The 19,636-nt window shown below is 42.2% G+C and overlaps 1 protein-coding gene across 2 annotated transcripts in view; it reads right to left on the reverse strand.

Annotated features, from left to right (window-relative positions):
- Positions 1–477: 477 nt before the first annotated feature.
- The window catches only part of PTPN5 (protein tyrosine phosphatase non-receptor type 5), a 159,969-nt gene continuing 140,810 nt past the window's right edge, over positions 478–19,636 (reverse strand). The window contains exons 15-17 of one of the 2 annotated variants that reach the window (XM_054972784.1): positions 16,831–16,991; positions 10,997–11,110; positions 478–1,085 (exon numbers count right to left, since the gene is read on the reverse strand). In XM_054972784.1, coding sequence (XP_054828759.1) covers positions 989–1,085; positions 10,997–11,110; positions 16,831–16,991 — 372 coding nt within the window. In that variant the 3' untranslated portion in view covers positions 478–988. The remainder of the gene's footprint in view (positions 1,086–10,996; positions 11,111–16,830; positions 16,992–19,636) is intronic. The other variant, XM_054972785.1, reaches the window with a different exon arrangement.

Raw genomic sequence — 19,636 nt, forward strand, 5'->3', positions numbered from 1 at the left:
GCGCCATCCCAAAAATCTAAGCTAAGGGGTAGGTTGTGAGCTAGGAACATGATTAAGCATCAGGCTATGTCACTACATACAAAACTCAGCCCAGAGCCACCAAAAATAAAAACTCATACTGTTACTGTGTGAGTCTCTGTGTGTGTGTGAGAGAGAACTGACACAGAGACCGTGACTCCCCAACAGAAAAATACCGAAACTTTTTCTGAAAGGGGAGGGGGAATTACTCAAGAATACTGCAATGACAAGAATGGCAACTGTCTGCTGAACTTATGCCACCATCCATTAGTCTTTAAGTTGCCACTGGGCTCTTGTTTGGTTTTACCCTAACAAACTAACATGGCTGCTCTTCTGCACTGGACTCAAAACAGTATTTTTCCTCTCCTCATTTTGGCAGCATGGCTACTTTGTAAACACTATTTTCAATAAGTAAAGATAGAAGGCTTGAAACATTATTTCAGTATGAATCCACTCGAATCCTTTAATGCAGGGGCTCAGAAGGTCTTATGATATACACAGTATCCGGTAGTTTAAAATGTAAAAACAATCAGAAAAAGGGCAAAAAGTTACTTTCAAGCTTAGTCAACATACACTACAGATTTCAGCAAGACATTTATCAAAGAGTTTCACACTGTATTTGGATCTAGTAGCAATCACGTTAATTTGTTTTTTTAAGTAGCAAATCTGACAGTGATGTTTTTAAATTTTGTAACAAATGAAGCTACTGATCTTATTTACAGTATAAATAGGCCTTTTTTGTTTCTGTTTTGTGAGGAAGATGTTGTCCTGTCACATGTTGAAGACAAGCAGTCTCTTAACTCTTAAATGCAAAATAAAGCAATATGAAAGTAAAACTATATATATTTATATATGTATAAATAAATATCTTCTGTTTTGAAATTCCCACGTATATCTTCTCAGCTCTGGAATACATACGATTCTAGTTAGAGTTCTGTTGGTTTTTGTTTTAGCAAATTATCCGGAATCCTTATTCTTCAGCTGCTGCTCTTGAAAACTGCTTTTCATACAAGCTCATGACGTGGTGGACAAATTGATATTGTTCAGAAGTCTGGATCATTCCTCCCCTGTAAAGAAAAGCAAGGGGAGGGGGAAAGTGTTGGGAGCCCAAATCCCATTTCTATGTATTTACTAATAATCAAAACCACACAGTACACCTGGAAAGAGGACCAAACACAAAAGAACTAATCCAGAGTCTAGTGGTTCTAATGATAGTTGTTGACTAAAAGGCCATCTATGAACAATTTTTGTTGTGACTCCGCTTGGGCTGGACTTGGAAGCAGGAGCAGATTCCACAGGGGATGAACAAGAGGAGCCAGAGACCAGCATGAATGAAGACCAAAAGGTTCAGGGGACACCCAATACCACTGGTTCTCCTTCAGACCTAGAACCTACTCCAGATTCAGAGCCCCTGAATCCTGAGGCCTCAGTTGAAGGACCTGCCCCTGAAGGCTTACTTACAGATGCTGCTGCTAACATAGCAGCCCCCTGCCTTGTAGGGCCAAATCCCAGACTACCAGTCCCCAGGTTCTCTAGTTGGTTGTAGCAACAGAGATGGCAGGCTTGAGTGGAGGCAGCTCACTGATAATTGCCTAAGCGCATATAGTACTCTGAACAGTCAGGGCTTGTAATATTTTGCCATTTCAGACTGTCAGAGTGATATAATTCTTCCCTGTACAAAACCCCTCTGTGAACAAAGAAAACTAGCACATCAGGAAGAACTAGTGTTCTAATATTCTATGTGTAGTAAATTTCTTTCATAGAGGGAGTTTTCAAAAATACAATTTCCCACCTACAGTCTGATATGGTACAATTCCAGTAGGACTGTACCTTGTGATTATTCTCAATATGTGGATCAGCTGCTAGAGACTTCTCAGCAAGTAGCAACCCAGGCTGTACACTAGTGCATACTGGAAACAGAGGAAAGTGTTCCAGAGAAAGCAGATACCTTCTTCCTGTTCTGTGGATCATCAAAAAATATCCCCTGCTAATTCCAATTCATTCTGATTCTGAAAATATCAGTTCACAGTTGAAACAATCCTCCTCTAGCTCCGAACTGTATAGAGCAGGAGCACTGAAGGTGCATTTTCTAATCCTTGAACTGAGCTCCATCAGGATACACCCTTTGCAATCTTTTAATGCTTAGGCTGCTTGCACCACCTTATGCACAAACATAGTTAGAAGTTACAATCATTCATCAAAATGGACAATCTTAATTCAGGGCTTATATTGGCTGATACATGCGTAAGAGAATCCAAAAATAGATTATAACAATATTTATGATGAAGGCAGACAAATTCCAAATGGAATCAGCATTGCTTCCCTGTTATAAGTACTGCAAAAGCTTGTTGGCAATTGCGTCTAGGAGACTTCAGCAGCTTGGCTCCTTGTAAGCTAATTAAGCTCTAAGCAAAGTCAACTGTATTCCCCTATGACTGCTCACCCTTGTAATGGATTGCTCTTATGCAAGCGTATCTGTGGGCTATATGTAGCCTGCATTTTCATTACCACACTGTGTAAATATGAAATTGGTATCTGGCTCAGAATTTTACACCTTGGGAACTTAACATTTCCCCCTTTTAAAAAAAAATCCCTTTACATATATACATTGTATGTGTAAAGTGCTGTCAAGTCACAACTAACTTATGGCAACGCTGGGACTTTCAAGGCAAATGAGAAGCAGAGGTGGTTTGCCTCTGAACTGACCCTGCTTAGCTTCCAAGATTTGACATGATCAGTCTATACCATGTTGCCTTCTCTCTCTCCTAGTCTTTATAACTGTGGCAATAATACTGAAAGTATTGGCACATAGCCTGGAAACATCTTAGGAGGAAGAAGGCAAATTTAGCAGACAGAGCTTCATTTTCCTTCTACATGGTTAGCAGAAGCAATATAAGTTATGTAAAAATAATATGTCTGGAAAACCAGCTCAAATTAGGTGGGAAAATGTGGCCTATGGTGGTGCAAAATCTGTAGTAGTTTTAAGTATATTCATCATCATGCATATAAGGTATACATTTCTGAAACGGTGAAAGACATATTTTGCAATGTGTCTGAAAACCAGGGCTCATTTCGAGGGGGAATGCGCAGGAACACATTTCTCCAAAGAGGTCACATGTGAGGTGGCCCCGCCCACCTGACTCTCGGCCATTTTGGGCCCATTTCAGCCTGGATTGGGGCTGAAATGGCCCGGATCGGGACTCTGACAGGTGGTGGATCACTCTCCCACTCAGCAGCGGCCCGATCCTAACAATTTTGGGCCCTTTTTCAGCCATTTTCAGCCCCTTTTTGCCATTTTGGGCCCAATTTCGGCCCTGAATGGCCAGGATTGGGTCCAAAACTCCAGGATAGGTGATGTCAGGGGTGTGTGCAAATCAGTTATGCTAATGACACACTTCCAGTGATGTTAAGGGGTGTGGCATATGCTAATGAGTTCCTCCAGCTCTTTTTATATGAAATGACCCCTGCTGAAAACCAATGGTTATAAAAGGTATTTCCCATATCAGACAAGAGCCAAAGTGAGTCCAAGCATTCCTAGAATAAGCCATTAGAAGTGGACCATGGTAAGTGAGGAAAACAGAGCGATTCAGAGATGCCTCATCTCTGTTGGAACTGTTTCCCTTATATCCTTTATTTCTGCTGAATGTGGCACTGAAAAATGTATCTAGCCCATCACTATCCTTGCAATTCCATTAACAGAACAAGGTGTATCTTGCAGTTTAGAGACAGGAGCAGCAGGCCCTCAATATACAACACAAGTCTCTTTTCTCATACCAATTGCTGGACTGCTGCTTCTGCTCTTTCTCTTACTGTGAGGCTCTGTCTCTGCTGCTGCCTTTCCCATACTGACAGCTGCTGCAGTCAATCCTCCCACTGGGCCCACCAGGAAGTCCCAATCCTCAGAAAGAGAGCAGGCTGAGTCAGTGCTGTAGCATGGGCAGAGAGCGCCCTGGGCAAGGCGAGTACTTAGTCTTGGGTTTTGCTCCTAGACCCAGGCAATGACTTCACTTCTGGCGACGTCATCACGCAGGGCGCAGCTGCCCCTTCTGCCGCAGCCGCTCATGCCGCTGCAGCCAGCTCGACCACTGCAGGAAGGCCAGCTTGGTGCCCAGTGAGCTGGCCACTCCGTCAGCACGCAGGTGGCACAGGCAGCCTCCCCACAGGCACGGTGCAGTCTCTTGCACCCCTCTGAATTTTTTCACCTGGGTCAACTGCCCCTCTGGCCTCCCCCACACTACGCCACTGGGGTTGTAGAATCACCTGAATTCCCTCCTGTTCTTTTTTTGATAGATTCTGGCCTTTGTGTGCCTTCGCTAGCCACTATCCTCTCCTCCCCAGCTTGTTGAGGAATCCTAGGTATTTCAGTTCCTGGCACCCTAGCCAGCCCTTCCCAGGGTTGGCTCGCAGGCCAGCTGCCTTCAGGTGCTGCAGGTGGGAGGCTCAGTATGGGCTATAGAAATGATGTCATCAATGTATGCCGGGGCAAAGCTCTGACACTGCGAGAGCACCATGTTCACTAAGAGCCAAACTACAAGTGACGAATGACACAGGTTGAACACTTGTCAGCTTCCCTCAAGTTTTGATGGGAAATGTAGACAAGCTTGGCGGAATGTTGGACAAGTGACAGTTGAAAAGTCACAAAGACCAGGACGCCTACATTTCCCATCAAAACTTGAGGGAAGCTGACTAGTGTCCAACCTGTCTCATTCGTCACTTGTAGCTTGGCCCTAAGTGCTGGAATGTGGCTATGGCCCCATGTAGGCCAAATGGGCATCATGTTGAATTGGAACAGCCCCTGCTGGGACCATTGGCTCCTGCTCTGGGTTTTCATAAAACCCAGGGCCAAGAGGTAGCATGCTGTCCTCAGCTGGGCAATAAAGTTTTCTGTGTGGGGCATGGGGCTGGTGTTCAACTGGCCTACTTTATTCATCTCACAGTAGTCAACACACAACCTAGTGCTGCTGTTGGACTTAGGAACCAGGACTACGGGGCTCTACCAGGTGCTCCACAATGGTTCTATAACCCCCAAGTGATGCATGTTATCCACCTCCCAGGCCATGATGTCCCACTGTTTCTGGATATGTGCTGCCACACCAAGTGTGCTACCTGCCCCAAGGAAGTTGGAATGGTGTAAGCGATCATTGTGGTTCAACCAGGAAGGTTCGAGAAGACCCCAGGGAGCCCCTGCAGCAAGCTTGTGACCTGTTCCTATAGTGTTGAGCTTAGGTCAGGGTCCAAGGCAGGCATCCCTGTCTCTTCCCCTGTGCTGGCTTTCCAAGGGAATTTACTGTTGGTCAATTTTGAAGGGTCCTTGGCCAGGTGGCATGAGGGGTTGGCACACTCCTTCCATTCCTTGAGGTTTCTTCTCAAAGACATAAATAGCATTTTTCAGGTTTGAATATTTCTGGCCACAGAAGTATTGTTAATATGAAATGAACAGTTATAACATCTATGCACAACCACTCTGTGGGCTATATACTATGCTTTGGCTTGAACACAGACACAGTGGAAGACCTGAACCCTAGGAAAACCAGTAGTGCTAGGAGCAACTCTGCTGCTGAAGTACCTCATAGCTATTCCTTCTGCATCTTGCTTCCTTGGGAAAGTGCAGCCATGCTTCAGCTTTCATGTCACAAAATTACTGGTTGCCAAGAAAGATGTTTCACACAACCACTAAGTGGTGCTGTGATTTCAGCAGTTATTGAACCAATGTCCTCCAAATCTAGACTTATAGACCACTTCACATGTTACAACTATATTATACCTTTGAAGTTTAAACCGTAATTTTCCCTGTCAAATGCTGCTTGCTTGAACATCAATAAAGCCCATGTGTAAAGTACCACCCTGGCCTTTAACATATACTTGTGGAACACATATTTCTGATGTATGCTATCCCAATAGATATGAATAGCTTTAGCCAGCTTCACTTAGCATATCTGCATATTAGTCATGCATTCATTGTAATCAAGTATATTCTGAGTGTCACAATAAGCATATACATATAGTAGAATCAAATATATAGGCATCTGATTCCAGCTTCATGCATGCACAAACACACACAGACACACACACAGACACACACACATTTCTAATACAAAGGGGTCTTTAATAGACTTTCCTTAAGATACTTTTAGAAGCTTGATCTGGCCCCTAAAAGTGAAAGCAGTCTTGCTGTCTGAGTTCTGGTTAGTGTCAACTGATAACGTGAAGCTTAAAGGGGCAAACTGTGACAACATTGGCATCAAGGTCAATTGATTAGGGCAAAACCTGTCAAAGCAAAACATCCTCAGTAATTCACATTCAAATTATGGCTATGAGAGAAACTCCTCCTATGGTACACAGACAGATTTATGGTGGGTAATTAGCTTTGGTTGTTTTGAGAACTGACATTCTATGGCCTTGATAGGGCCCACATTCCCCAAAGAACTGACATCAGAGGGTGCCAAGGAAGGCTAGAATGTTTTTTGATATGATAAAAAATTACCAACATGTAAATGGACAGCCTAAAGTTTGATTGACCAATGGAATTATGCCAGATGATAGGTTTAAATTTTTCAGCAAACTATGTATCTTTTATTGTAATTTCTGCTAATGAATCCAAAGGTATAAAAATTCATGTAATCGTTTCAGAACTCTGAAGAAGAGCTGCTGGTTTCTGGAGTACTTTTAGCCCTAACCTGTTCTTTCTTCCTTGTTTATATAAACAATATAATGTTTTATCTCGCTCACTAGACTTCATCCATGTATTCATTTTTCTTTCAATTGGGCAAAATACACAGGGACACATATTTGTGTATAACGAACTGGTGCATTGGCTGGGAAGCCAAGAGCACTGCTGAGCGGGTGAGCCTGACTTCCCCACAGAAGGTGCACCCCACCAATTTTGGCTGGCCAGAGGGGGCTCAGGTCTGCCCACCCAGAAGGTAAATTCTCAAGAACAGCAGTTTACCTGTTCTGACTTTGAAGTCTTGTGAAGATCTGGGGTCTGTGAACCGGCATAACCAGGTAATCCTGTCTGCATCTCAATCCTGTCTGGCAGGGTGGGTAAACCCTTCATAAGTCTCCCAGAGTGGGGAGCTGAGGTTCTGCCACTGTAATCTGTCTGTCTGTCTGGGTGGGTTTGAACTCTACCATCAGAATCTGATCTGTACCTGAAGAGCACTCATAACCTGTCTCTGAAATGGCTTGTATCTGTCCTGAAGTGTCTTTGAATTGCTTCTGAAATAGCCCTTACCTGTTTGAAGTCTCTGTTTGAATTATTTGAACTGTTTGAATTGCCTGCTTTGAAAATCTGAAAACCTGAATCTGTCCTGTGCATAGAAAGCCCTGTGTCTGTCTTGGATTGTCTGCCCCAGGGTGTTAATCAGTTTGTCTCAGATTTGTTGATTGGCTTGTTTGTCTTGGTAATTGTTAACTATTAATTGTTAATCATTTTGTGAGTGAGTGAGAAGTGTGTGTGTTTGTCTCCCTGTTTGTCCATTGATAAGCTGAGAAAAGTAGAAGCTGAACTGCAGGGTGGGAAAAAGCTAACTTGGGAAAGAGACAGGAACTGCTAAGGTTTCTGTAGTCTAGAGGATTGTCTCTGTGTGCCAAAGATGTTTTGAAAAGCTGGTTGCCTTCACAGGCAGTTCCTCGAAAGCCTATATCCACTCCCCCTACCCTGCTGGGCAACCGGTGTGTCTGTACAGAGCTTTTCTCTTTATGGCACCTGCGTGTTGTAAAGGCGCTCCTACCCTTTTGTCTTTGGCACTGTGAATATCTGTGTAGAACATGTATGTACAAGAAAGAATATAACAGTTGTCAATAGCTGGTCTATCCTTCCTAAATCCTGATTGTTCTCAGCTTACTATCGATAATGAGCCAAAACACACGCGAAGAAATACCTAGGTTCAGCACGTGTTCTCTTACCTCAAGGTTTGCCGGGCTCTGTAGGCGTCCTGGAAGCTTAAAGTTTAGCATTTACAGAGCAGCAGGAAGGGAAATACAGGCGCCTGTATTTCCCTTCCCCTTCCTGCTGCTCTGTAAATGCTAAACTTTAAGCTGCCAAGACACCTACACTTCCCAACAAACCTTGAGGCAAGAGAACAAGTTTAGCATTTACAGAGCAGCAGGAAGGGGAAGGGAAATTCAGGCGCCTGTATTTCCCTTCCTGCTGCTCTGTAAATGCTAAACTTTAAGCTTCCAGGACGCCTACAGATCCCGGCAAACCTTGAGGTAAGAGAACACGTGCTGAACCTATGTATTTCTTCTCGTGTGTTTTGGCTCAATGATTCAGCCCAGTCTGATAAAAGCCCAAGTAAATATAATGAATAACATTTTCCTATGACTGACAGTAAACTTAGGAGTCTATAGTTGCAGGGGAATAGTAAGCCCAACTAATTTTAATCTATTTAGCTCATTAACAGATTGATCCTATGGGTTGCTATTCTGAATTCAGTAGGACTTATTCCTAAATTGACGTACCTAGGAATGTATTCTAATGGTTTATTTGTTTCATGTTACCTGAGACAGATTTGTGAAATAATAAATATGCTTCCACACACAGGTTGTTCTCTGCTTTGGCTACCAAAGAGCACTTATATTTGGAGCATTCACAGAATGCGTGGCCTAATCATGCTCCTATCACACCTTCCCTATCTTTGGTATGCTCCTTCCCAAACATGCTTTTCTCCAGTCTTTTTGGAAAAAGAGCTGTCTAAGCATGTTATCAGGCAGTCTGGATGGGAAGCCATGCTTTATCCAAGGTCCTGTCAATATTTTATTTACTTATTCATTTAAAATATTTCTATGCCACCTGTATAATATTTAAAATAATTAAATAAAACAACACATAAACATATGCAAATAAAATCTAAACACACAAATACATAAAAACACACAAACAGAGAGGAAGGCTAATAAGAGTTAGTGAGGAAATGCCAAACAAAGCAGTCTCCATCTGCTGGCAGAAGGCAACAATAGAGAGAGACAGATGAAATTTCCCTAGGAAGTGAGTTCCAAAGTTTCAGCACCATGACCAAAAAAGTCCTTTCTTGGGCTGCCACCCATCAAGCCTCAGATGGTGGAGGCTCCTGAAGCAGACACTCTGAAGATGACCAAAGTGGTCAAGTATGTTCATGTGGAGGTAGGCTGGCCTTTAGGTATGCTGGCCTCGAGTTGTATAGGGCTTTAAAGATTAAAACCAGCACTCTGAATTGGATCCACAAGCAAATTGGTAGCCAGTGTAGATGGAACAAGACTGGAGTGATATGTTCCCTATGGTCCACTCAAGTCAGTGTTCTGGCAACAGCATTCTACACCGACTGCAGCTTTTGGACAATTTTCAAGGATAGCTCCAGATAGAGTGCATTACAGTAATCTAATCTTGATGTTACCAAGGTATGCACCACAGTGCCAAGCTCTTTTCTGCCCAGGGTCACAGCTGGCTCACCAGCCAAAACTAGCGAAAGGTGTCCTTACCCATTGCTGGTACCTATTCAACAGGAGGCCCTGGTCCAGCAGCACCCTTAAGCTGCAAACCTGCTCCTTTAGGAGGTGTGCAACCCCATCTAGAACTGGAAATATTCCAGTTCCTAGGTCAGACATTCCCTACAACAGTAGCACTTCCATATTGCCAGGATTAAGGGTCTTGCTAGACCGTATGTTTTTGCAGGGGCATGCACTTGTTTTAACATGCTCCCTGCAGTCAGATGTTAGCTGAAGGGAATTGCTTTTTTTTTTTTTAAAGAAAGCTCAAACAAGCTGCTCCTGCCTTCCCCTTTTCTTGAGCAAAACCAGCACACATGTAGGGGGTGGCGGTAGTTTTATGACTTTGCTACTCCATGAGGAGAATCTGCACAGATTCTCCATGTGGAGCTGCAAAAGCAGTGAGGTAAATCTCTTCACATGCAGTTTTCATGTAAGAAAACAGCATTAGGGGAAAGGCAGAAAAGTTTCCACCCCCTGTGGTGCTGTTCTGAGTTTGTTTGAGTTTTTTTTCTTTTTTAAAAAAGTTGTTCTGTTCAGCTGATGTCTAACTGCAAGGAGGATGTTAAAACCAGTACATGCCCGTGCAGAAATGTAACATCTAGAGAGACCCTACATTTCATTAGTTCACCATTTTCTTCCCTCAGGTCTTTGCAGCTGCCATTTACTACTGTGCCACCAGAGGGCTTTTCAGTCTTTTAAAGAAATTGTTAATAGCTAGATCACTGTACACTCTGACCTGAATAGCCCAAACAAACCAGATCTGGGAAGCTAAGCAGGGTCAGTCTTAGTTAGTAATTGAATGGGAGACCTTCAATGAAGACCAGGGTTGCAGAGGCAGGCAATGGCAAACCACCTCTGTTAGTCTGTAGTTATGAAAATGTTATGTCATAAGTCAGCTATGACTTGATGGCACTCTCCACCATCAAATCACTATAGCATTATAATGATCAATTGCATTAATGTTTCTCTAAATTCATTAATGTTTCTCTGAATTCACAGCTTTCATTTTAAAAAAAGCAAATCTGTCGTCCCTTTTGTTGCAGGGAAGGAAGGAATTCAGAAAACTAGTACATTGTTGCAATAGATAGTTATAAAGAATGCCACAATGATTTAGCTATTACTGATTTCTTAAAAAAAAAAAAACCTCTGGTGGCAATGGAATGCTGGTGGCAGCCATGGGGGGGGGGAGGGGTTGAGTCAAGGGCTTACTACAGTGAGGATGCCACTACATAATTTTCTTAGAAATTTCCAAAATTGTGCTTATAAATGTACTTCATTCCATTATTATTTGTCAGAACAAGAAGATGTTTTTTATTGACAGCATTTCTAAAAGTAAGAATGAATGTAGCCACAGAGGGGACAAAAAGGAAAGTCTTTCTCTCTGTGTTGTTTTTCTATCACCCACTCCCTAAAACTTTCCGTATAAGTCACTTGAGTAATAATGATCCACTTTTATCCATGGTGCCAGCCTTACAGATTTCTGGTAAAAGAAAGGAGAAATTTCTCTTACCTGTCTAGCCGTAGCTGGGAAGTTGTTCGGAGTATGTCAACAACACCCTCATTTTTCAACTGTTTGCAGCAAATGCTGGTGGCAATAAAGCAGCCAGTCCTCCCAATCCCTGCACTAGCCAAAGAGATCAAGAGATGGTGAGGGAAAAGCCTCCAGAAAGAGCATTCACTTTTCTTTGAAAAATGAAAAAATGCAAACATCTGACACCATCAGACTATCATAACAGACCCCATTTCTAAGATTTTATATATTTTAGAGAGAAAGAGCATGTGGCACCAAATAAAGTAACTTTTCCTGATCAAATACAGTGGCATGGTATATGATGGTATTCTAGATTAGAGTGGACAAATATAAGTTTCAAATTAATTTCACAAGTAGAGCCATCTTAAACTCTGCCTCTGAACTGCCCTACTGGATCAAGAGACCTGGCAACCCCATTCGTCGTCAGCCATGTCTCCATAACTCTGTGCCTGACTCTGTGCAATAAAAGTGTAGGTGGTTTTCTGTGCTGTACTCTGTGTGTGGGGAGCATTCCACTACAAAGAAAAGTAGTTTAGTGAAAAGTGTTTCTGTCCCAAATATGCAGCTCCCATACATGTTAGACAAAGAAAGAAAAAAAACCTGTAAGATCATCAGCCTAATATTTTTTCAATGAAATTCCAGCCCTTATTTTGGGAGAAAATGTTTGAGATACAATGCCAAAAAGATCCAGAGGAGTTAGCCATGTTAGTCTGCAGTAGCAAAATAGAAAAGAATCCAGTAGCACCTTTAAGACTAACCAACTTTACTGTAGCATAAGCTTTCGAGAACCACAGTTCTCTGTCAATGCCAAAAAGATGTTTGGTGAGACATCCAGCTTCTGTCGGGCCTGATAAGTCAGCATGTCACTTTAAATAACAGATGTGGTGAGTAATAATAACTCCTTGGTCCAAGAGACAACCCTATGCTGTAGATTTCAAGCAGTACTAGTAGCTTCTCAGATGAATTTCATTGTTTCAATAATTTGGGCCAGCAACTAGGTCCATAGGAAAAAATGTTAGCTGTGCAAATCTATTGATGTATACAGGATACGCAGTCCTTTCAAAAACCACTCCGTTCATTTTTAAAAAAAAGTTTATTACACTTTGCTTATTAACCGCAGTTGATTTTAAGAGCGATTGCTCATTTCCTGTTCCTGTAGACTTTTCTCCATTCAAACAAATGTTAATGTTACAACATATACTTTGTGTCGCTGGGAGAGAGAAAGGAGAGAATCATTTTAAAGGTCTGGATACAACAACAGGTATCCCAACATAAATTTAAAATGACATAATAGCTGCATAAGTGAAATAGAGAATGAAGATATAATGTTTTAAAAAATGATTCTGTTTTTCCAGGCAAATGTACTTTTAAAAGAAATGTGGTGTACTAATGCATTGACTCAACATATCACATTCTCATTTGTGGTTTATGTTTATAAAAAAGTTCATTAAAAAAGGAACTCATTGTTCCTTTTCCTCCCTTATAGTACTTCACTGTTTGGACGAGACATGCTTAAATCAGTTTTTGAATGTTGAAACTATCCAACATATCTAAGAAGACCTAGGTGTAAGGGTTTCCTATGATAAAGATGATCAGCAATCAAACAGGTGACTCTTTAAAGCTATAGGAGGAAAACCTAGGTCAATCAGATCATTACAAATGAATCTAAACATTGGACTTACTGCAAGGGTTTTGCATCATTCTCATCAATGGATTGGAAGATATTCATGTATGGGTTGTGTCTCCCCTTTGCTTTGCAGGCAGGGCAGGGCATATGCACATTTTCTGCAAAGGCTTCCACTATTCTGAGGAAATACTTGATGACCCCCCCCTTGCACCCGCCTGCAGTTCATTTTTTGCCAAGCTTCTGATGAAAATAAACAAGGAAGGTGCAAGCACAAAAGAGGCATCAGCAATGAATCAGTTACAAAGTATCAGATGTGTTCTATTGGAGTACCAACACTCTCAAATATATCAAGAAATAACATTCAACAGTGAACACAAAAACAGTTAATTGACCAGTGTACAAAGAATCAAAATAAGTACAATGGTTAGAGAATTCCAAGGAAGAAATTGGGTCCAAAAACGGTAAGTCCAACAGAGTAAATATTCCTTTTCAAATAAACTTCCTTTCTTCCAGGAAGAAGAGGGAACCAAAGGGCTGCTGAATAGCTGCCTGTAGTGCCCTGCTGAATAGCTGCCTGCTGCGCCTGACAGTCAGGGCCGGCTGAATACTGCTGTTTCGTGATGTTCACGTCATCAGGGGCGAAATTCACCAGTCAAAAGTAAATTCTTACAAGACTGCACATGAAGTCAAACAGTCAAAAATAAGTTTCAGCAAGTATCATATGGCATAGTAGTATCATATGGGCTACTATGCCATATGATACTTGCTGAAACTTATTTTTGACTGTTTGACTTCATGTGCAGTCTTGTAAGAATTTACTTTTGACTGGTGAATTTCGCCCCTGATGACGTGAACATCACGAAACAGCAGTATTCAGCCGGCCCTGACTGTCAGGCGCAGCAGGCAGCTATTCAGCAGGGCACTACAGGCAGCTATTCAGCAGCCCTTTGGTTCCCTCTTCTTCCTGGAAGAAAGGAAGTTTATTTGAAAAGGAATATTTACTCTGTTGGACTTACCGTTTTTGGACCCAATTTCTTCCTTGGAATTCTCTAACCATTGTACTTATTTTGATTCTTTGTACACTGGTCAATTAACTGTTTTTGTGTTCACTGTTGAATGTTATTTCTTGATATACTTGAGAGTGTTGGTACTCCAATAGAACACATTTGATACTTTGTAACTGATTCATTGCTTATGCCTACTTTTGTGCTTGCACCTTCCTTGTTTATTGTTGATTAGTAGGTTCCTCTCTTTTGCTAAACTTCTGATGAAGACAGATCCACCTCTAGCGTTACAATCACATGAGACAGAATTGTCCCTGTAGACCAGTAACTGGAGATACTATAAGGCGGAAGATCTATAGAGGCTAAGAAGTTCCCTGAATGGAGGGCCTACACTATGGGTTGGAGGGTCTTCATAACAATCTTCCCCTTCTTGCCCATCTGAGTGTGTTGTGGATCTAGGTTTGGTCTGCTATTTTTCTTCATACAAATAAACAGAACAGAGTAGGTCCCAGAAAATGTTCCATTCATGGAACCAGTTCAGTGACTTTTCAGTAGGTGACAGATGGCTTGGAGCATAAGCATATATTACACTGGCCAGTTGGATCTTAGGGAGAAAGGAGACCTGTTACTCAGGGAATGGAGGAGATCTAGGACTTATCCAGGCAGAATGTGTGGTACATCCCCTGCCCTGGATGGGGTTGAAAGGATACATGGCCAAGAGCCTTGAGATGAGGAGTTGGGCTTGGAGATAAATTGATATTTGGTCTAGGCTGACCTGTGGAGTCCAGAGTACCTATGCTGGAAGAATGCTCTGAAAGTCAAAATACTGACCTGACTTATTGGATCTCTTCCCATCTTGTTTGGAAGAAGAAGACATTATCTTCTTTTTTCCCTTGGTCTCCAACAGGGCTTTGTCCAGTAAAGTAGGGATGTGCATCAAAAAAAAATTGGGGGAAATATGGATCCAGGTTTCATAGATCCCCCCAAAATCCAAGAGTCCTGAAATCCAGGAAAGATTATCTGATCCAGTTAAGACAGACCAGAGAAGCCCAGATATATTCAGCCATTATTACTTAAGGGGAAAACTATCTGTGGGCTGCTGAGGAACAGGGGTGGCATTTTTCAAGAAAAATCCTTCAAATTTTCAGGGAATCTACTCCTGACTGTCCTTGAAAAACCCTCCAAGTTTCAGAAAGATTTGACACTGGGGTTCAGTTCTATGGGCCCCTGAAGAAGGTGCCCCCAGCCACTCTCCATTGTTTCCTAAGCGAGTAGCGTTTCCAAGCAGGCTCTCAGGTAGCAACACAGAGGGACAAGACTGCCAGTGGTCAAAGGCACACTCACAAATGCAAGAGGAAGCCCAACAGAACCAAACTGACGCAAGGGAATGGATGGAATCCCACCAGAACAAAAGTGAATCAAGAGGACTAACATCAAACCTGAGAATCGTATCAAAACAGAGAATTCCACCCAAACCAAACTGAAGAAAGAAGAAGCAAAGTGAATCAAGGGGACCAATATCAAACCTGAGCATCATGTCAAAACAGAGAATTCCACCCAAACCAAATTGAAGCAAGTGATACTGCTGCAACTTAGCCCAACTGAACCAGCGTTACTCATAGAAGTCAGACAGACAAGGAGAGCTCCTGCACAATTAGCCACTCAGTACCCCTTTCCTGCCTCACATCCCCTCTCTTCTTCCTCCTCCCCCTCCCCTCTTGGAAAAAAGTGGGAGAACCCCAGGAAGGAGCCGGCCAGAGGCTGAAGATAAATTTCTCAGATTTACCTGGAGGTCTGGATCTGAGTTCCCAGATTGGATCTGGGATTCTCTGATTTGATTAGGGAAAGCCAAGTTTAGCTGGATCAGCAAAGATCTGTCTTTTTTCCTGAATCCCAGATCTAGACTGCACACCCCTACAGTAAAGTATCCTCAGAGAATTGTTCTCCCTGGCAAGTGACTAGAATAGAGAGGTTAGTTTGGGGAAGGTGATCCACCTCCCAGTATTTCAGTCAGAGCTGTGGCCGAGAGAGCTGTGGGTGGCTCTGCAGATGGGCCCATCCACCACTAGTGCTTCAGAGTTGGAGAGGGCCAGCTCCCTGCTCCCTGTACCTGCTGGTATTTTGCAGGGGACAGGAGAACAGCAGGGGAAGAAGAGGAGTTGAGGCTAGTCAGTGAGTGGCTAGTTTTTCAAAGTCTGAAGTCAGAGTCGTCTTCCCCAGAAGGAGTGGAAGACCCTTCCATCGAAGTAACATGGCAGAGGCTGGGCCAGAAGAAATGGTATCTTCTCCCTACCACTCCCTCTCTTCCTTAAGATGGAATGCCATATGGAGGATGATGGGATGAGGAAAGAGGAGTGCCTTCTCACCAGTGGTAGACAAAAGTATCTGTTGCTGCCCTTGCCTGGGGAGTCCCTTCCTGTAGCCTTTCAGTGCTAGTATTTGCTAGGGCTGCCTGCCCTTATTTAGTTAATAGGGTAAGAGATATTGGCTCAGATGAGCTGTAGTAGACTCTGTTGATGGGCCTGTCTGTCAGGAGAGGGCTGTCTGTCTGCTCCCAATCCCTACTGCTGCTTTGGCAGGAGAGAGGAGAGTGGCAGCTGAAGAAGAGAAGCCATTGTTGTGGAGGCTAGTTCTGGGATCCCGGAGAGAGGAGTGGCCGAGCTGTGCATTCACAGTGGCGCAACTCTGGCTGCTGCCTTGGGGCATTCTTCCATCTGGGACAACTTCTTCTTCTTTGTGTCCACCACCAGTGGTCTTAAGTGATAAAAAGAGGGGAACAGCTGTTGATTTTTAAAGGTATTTTCACCTGCTTTTAAAAAAGTAAACAAGATGGGACACCTGTGGAAGTTTGTCCATCCATGGAGAGGGCAGAGCATGAACTGCACCTTCTCAGTCTAGTGGAAGCCTTTGTAAGAATTTTGTGTATGCCCTGCCCATAGAGCAAGGAGGAGGCACAACCCATACAATGATACTTTCCTCTACTTATGAAGAAAATTACTTTTCTGGAGCGTGTAGCCATGAAATAAGGTTCACTTTAGACAACTGTTAAGGAAGGTTCAATGAAGGCAGTGTTAGAGAAAAATAGAACTTAAATAAATTTCCCCTTTTTCTCCCCTCTCTCTTCAAAGCAAATAATGGAGATTATGCAAAAAAAAAACCCCACACAACCAAACCACCCCTACCTGCAGTGAACAATGATTGGAGCATTCTTTTCTTCAGCACACTGTATAGCTTCTTCTACTTCCTGAACCAATTGCAACAAGGGGGGTGCTTGGTCTGGGGTCTTCTGGTCTGGCCAAGATGTATACCAGTAGTGCTTCAGACTCCTTATTTCTTCACCTTTCTGTGTGCCATTGAGAAAGAGAATCAGAGGCAACAGAGGAAAAAAACCCTTTTATTTTACTCTTTAATATTCAGCACGACAAATTCCAAAAAGGAAGTTATTAGGGTTGCCAAGAGCTTCAAGAAAATATTGTCCTGTCCCTTTTTAAAAGGCTTAATAGGATGTTATTTACCAGGTAATGTTATTTACCTCTATGTCATGAAAAGTTTCCATACATGAAGCTTCTGTTCAAAAGAAAGGACATTGTCTCACAGGCTTGTTGGGATCCCAAGAAATTACATCAGTCTGCAGTAGTCAAATCAACGAAGAGAGTCTTGTGGCACCTTAGTAACACATGTATCTTGGCCCAAACATGCATAAGCCAGATTCCACTTTGTCAGATGCATGAAGTATTACAATATATTTCTACCTACTGAACACAACATCAGACATCTGACAAAGCAAGCTCTGGCTTACAAAAGCTTATGCCACAATGTGGGCTGGAACTGGCACACCAGCCAGCCTTGGCAGCCCAGCTCTGCAAGTCCTGATCAATAGGCACACCGTGACCAGGACTTAGAAGGGAGTACATCTTGGCCTGGGGCCATTCTCAGCATATCTCAACATATTCTCTCATCCCTCACAGAGCTGCACCATACACAGCTCACAACGTGCTTTGTTATGCTCTCACTGATAAGACAAAAGGCTGACTGCAGCATGTTTGCCTAGTTGTCTGTGACTGTCTCAGAATATTGTAACTTTACTATTGTAACTTTGCTATTGCCTTAATTGTTCTTGCTCTCTTCCGGGACTTCCGGAAAAACTTCTCAATAAAGCACTCGCCTCCAGTTGGAGGGTCAGACTTGCATCCTGACTTTGTCTCCTGTTGGTTCATCGCTACACCACAATAGATTGATAAGTTTTGAAGGCCTTGCTTAAAATGTTATTGTGTAGTTTGAGGTTGTTTTAAAAGATATTTATTTCTCAAAATGTAAGACCTCCTAATGACTCTGTTTTTAAAAATCTTCTCTTGTAGGGATGCTGCATGGGTAACTACATTTCTTCTTCATTCTACAAGTACTTCATTCCAATATGATACTCTTCAGTCCTGTGAACTATTTTTTTACTGAATGAGTATGAAAGATGACTCTTGAATGCCAAAAGTTGGACAAGAGGACCCTTTAAGTTCCCTTTAATTTCTGTGACACTTTTCTCTACTACCTAGTATGCTATTACTTCTTTTAAATCAAAGTCAGTTTCTGTTACTGCTAGTATATTAGCTACCCTGCTTCCATGAACAGGCACAGCTACAGCAGACAACAAAAATATGATGTGCTAGTTATGCAAAGTTATGTGCCAGATATGCAAAGTTACTCTAGTTTAGGCCCATTGTTTTAAATGGGCTTTGAGTGGAGTAATTCTGCATAGGATTGTCAACCTTTGTGAAAGTAGAAGGCATAAGATTAACTTTTCTTAAGCTGTAATGAATCAACAAATATGCTGCTCAATTTGCAGACACGCTCATTAATTGTGCTTGTTTCACTTTACTGTTGCCTAAACTTATACTCCAGACAAGAGACTATTGTTAAGGCAGAATATGAGGAAACAGAACAGCTACCAATTAGCAAAAGTGTCAGACAAGGATATATTTTATCTCCCTGTCTGTTCAATCTATATGCAGCACATATCATAAGGAAAGCTGGATTAGATTTAGATGAAGATGGAATGAAAATTGGTGGAAGGAACATTAAAAATTTGAGCTATGCACATAACACCACATTATTGGCAGAAAAAAGTGAAGGCTTTTAACAACTACTGATGAAGGTTAAAGGAGAAAGTGACAAAGCAGGATTACAACTGAACATCAAGAAGACAAAAAAAATGACTATTTGGGAATTACACAACTTTTAGGATGACAATGAAGAAATTAAAATTGTTAAAGATTTTCTATTCCTTGGTTCAATCATCAACCTCAGTGGGAGACTGCAACCAAGAAATCAGAAGGAGACTGAGACTTAGAAGGGCAGCCCTGAAGGAACTAGAAAATATTCTTAAGGATAAGGATGTGTTGCTGGGGACCAAGAGCACGATGATTCACATGATTGTATTTCCTATTACTATGTATGGATGTGAAAGCTGAACAATGAAGAAAGCTGAGAGGAATAAAAATTATTCATTTGAAATGTGGTGTTGAAGGAGACTTTAACAGATAACATGGATGGTCAAAAAGACAAATGAGACGTTTGAGATCAAATCTAGCCTGAATTTTCCCTAGAAGCTAAAATGACTAAACTGAGGCTCTCATTCTTTGGTCACATCATGAGAAGACAAGACTCTCTGGAAAAAATAATAATGCTAGGAAAAGTTGAAGGCAGTGGGAAAAGAGGATGACCCAAAATGAGATGGATCGACACAATAAAGAAAGCCATGGTCTTCAGTTTGCCAGACCTGAGCAAGGCTGTCAAGACGGGAAGTTTTGGAGGTCATTAATTCATAGGGTCACTACAAGTTGGAAGCAACATGATGGCACATAATACAATCTTATACCTGACTGGAGCAACTGCCTGATATTTTGATCTTTTAGTTATTGATCAGGACAGTTAATATACTCTGAACAACTATCCTCAAAAACAGAAGCATCTATGCAAGGATTTTAAAAGGATCCT

This window comes from Eublepharis macularius, chromosome 2 (genome assembly GCF_028583425.1).
Source record: "Eublepharis macularius isolate TG4126 chromosome 2, MPM_Emac_v1.0, whole genome shotgun sequence".
NCBI classification, from domain to species: domain Eukaryota; kingdom Metazoa; phylum Chordata; class Lepidosauria; order Squamata; family Eublepharidae; genus Eublepharis; species Eublepharis macularius.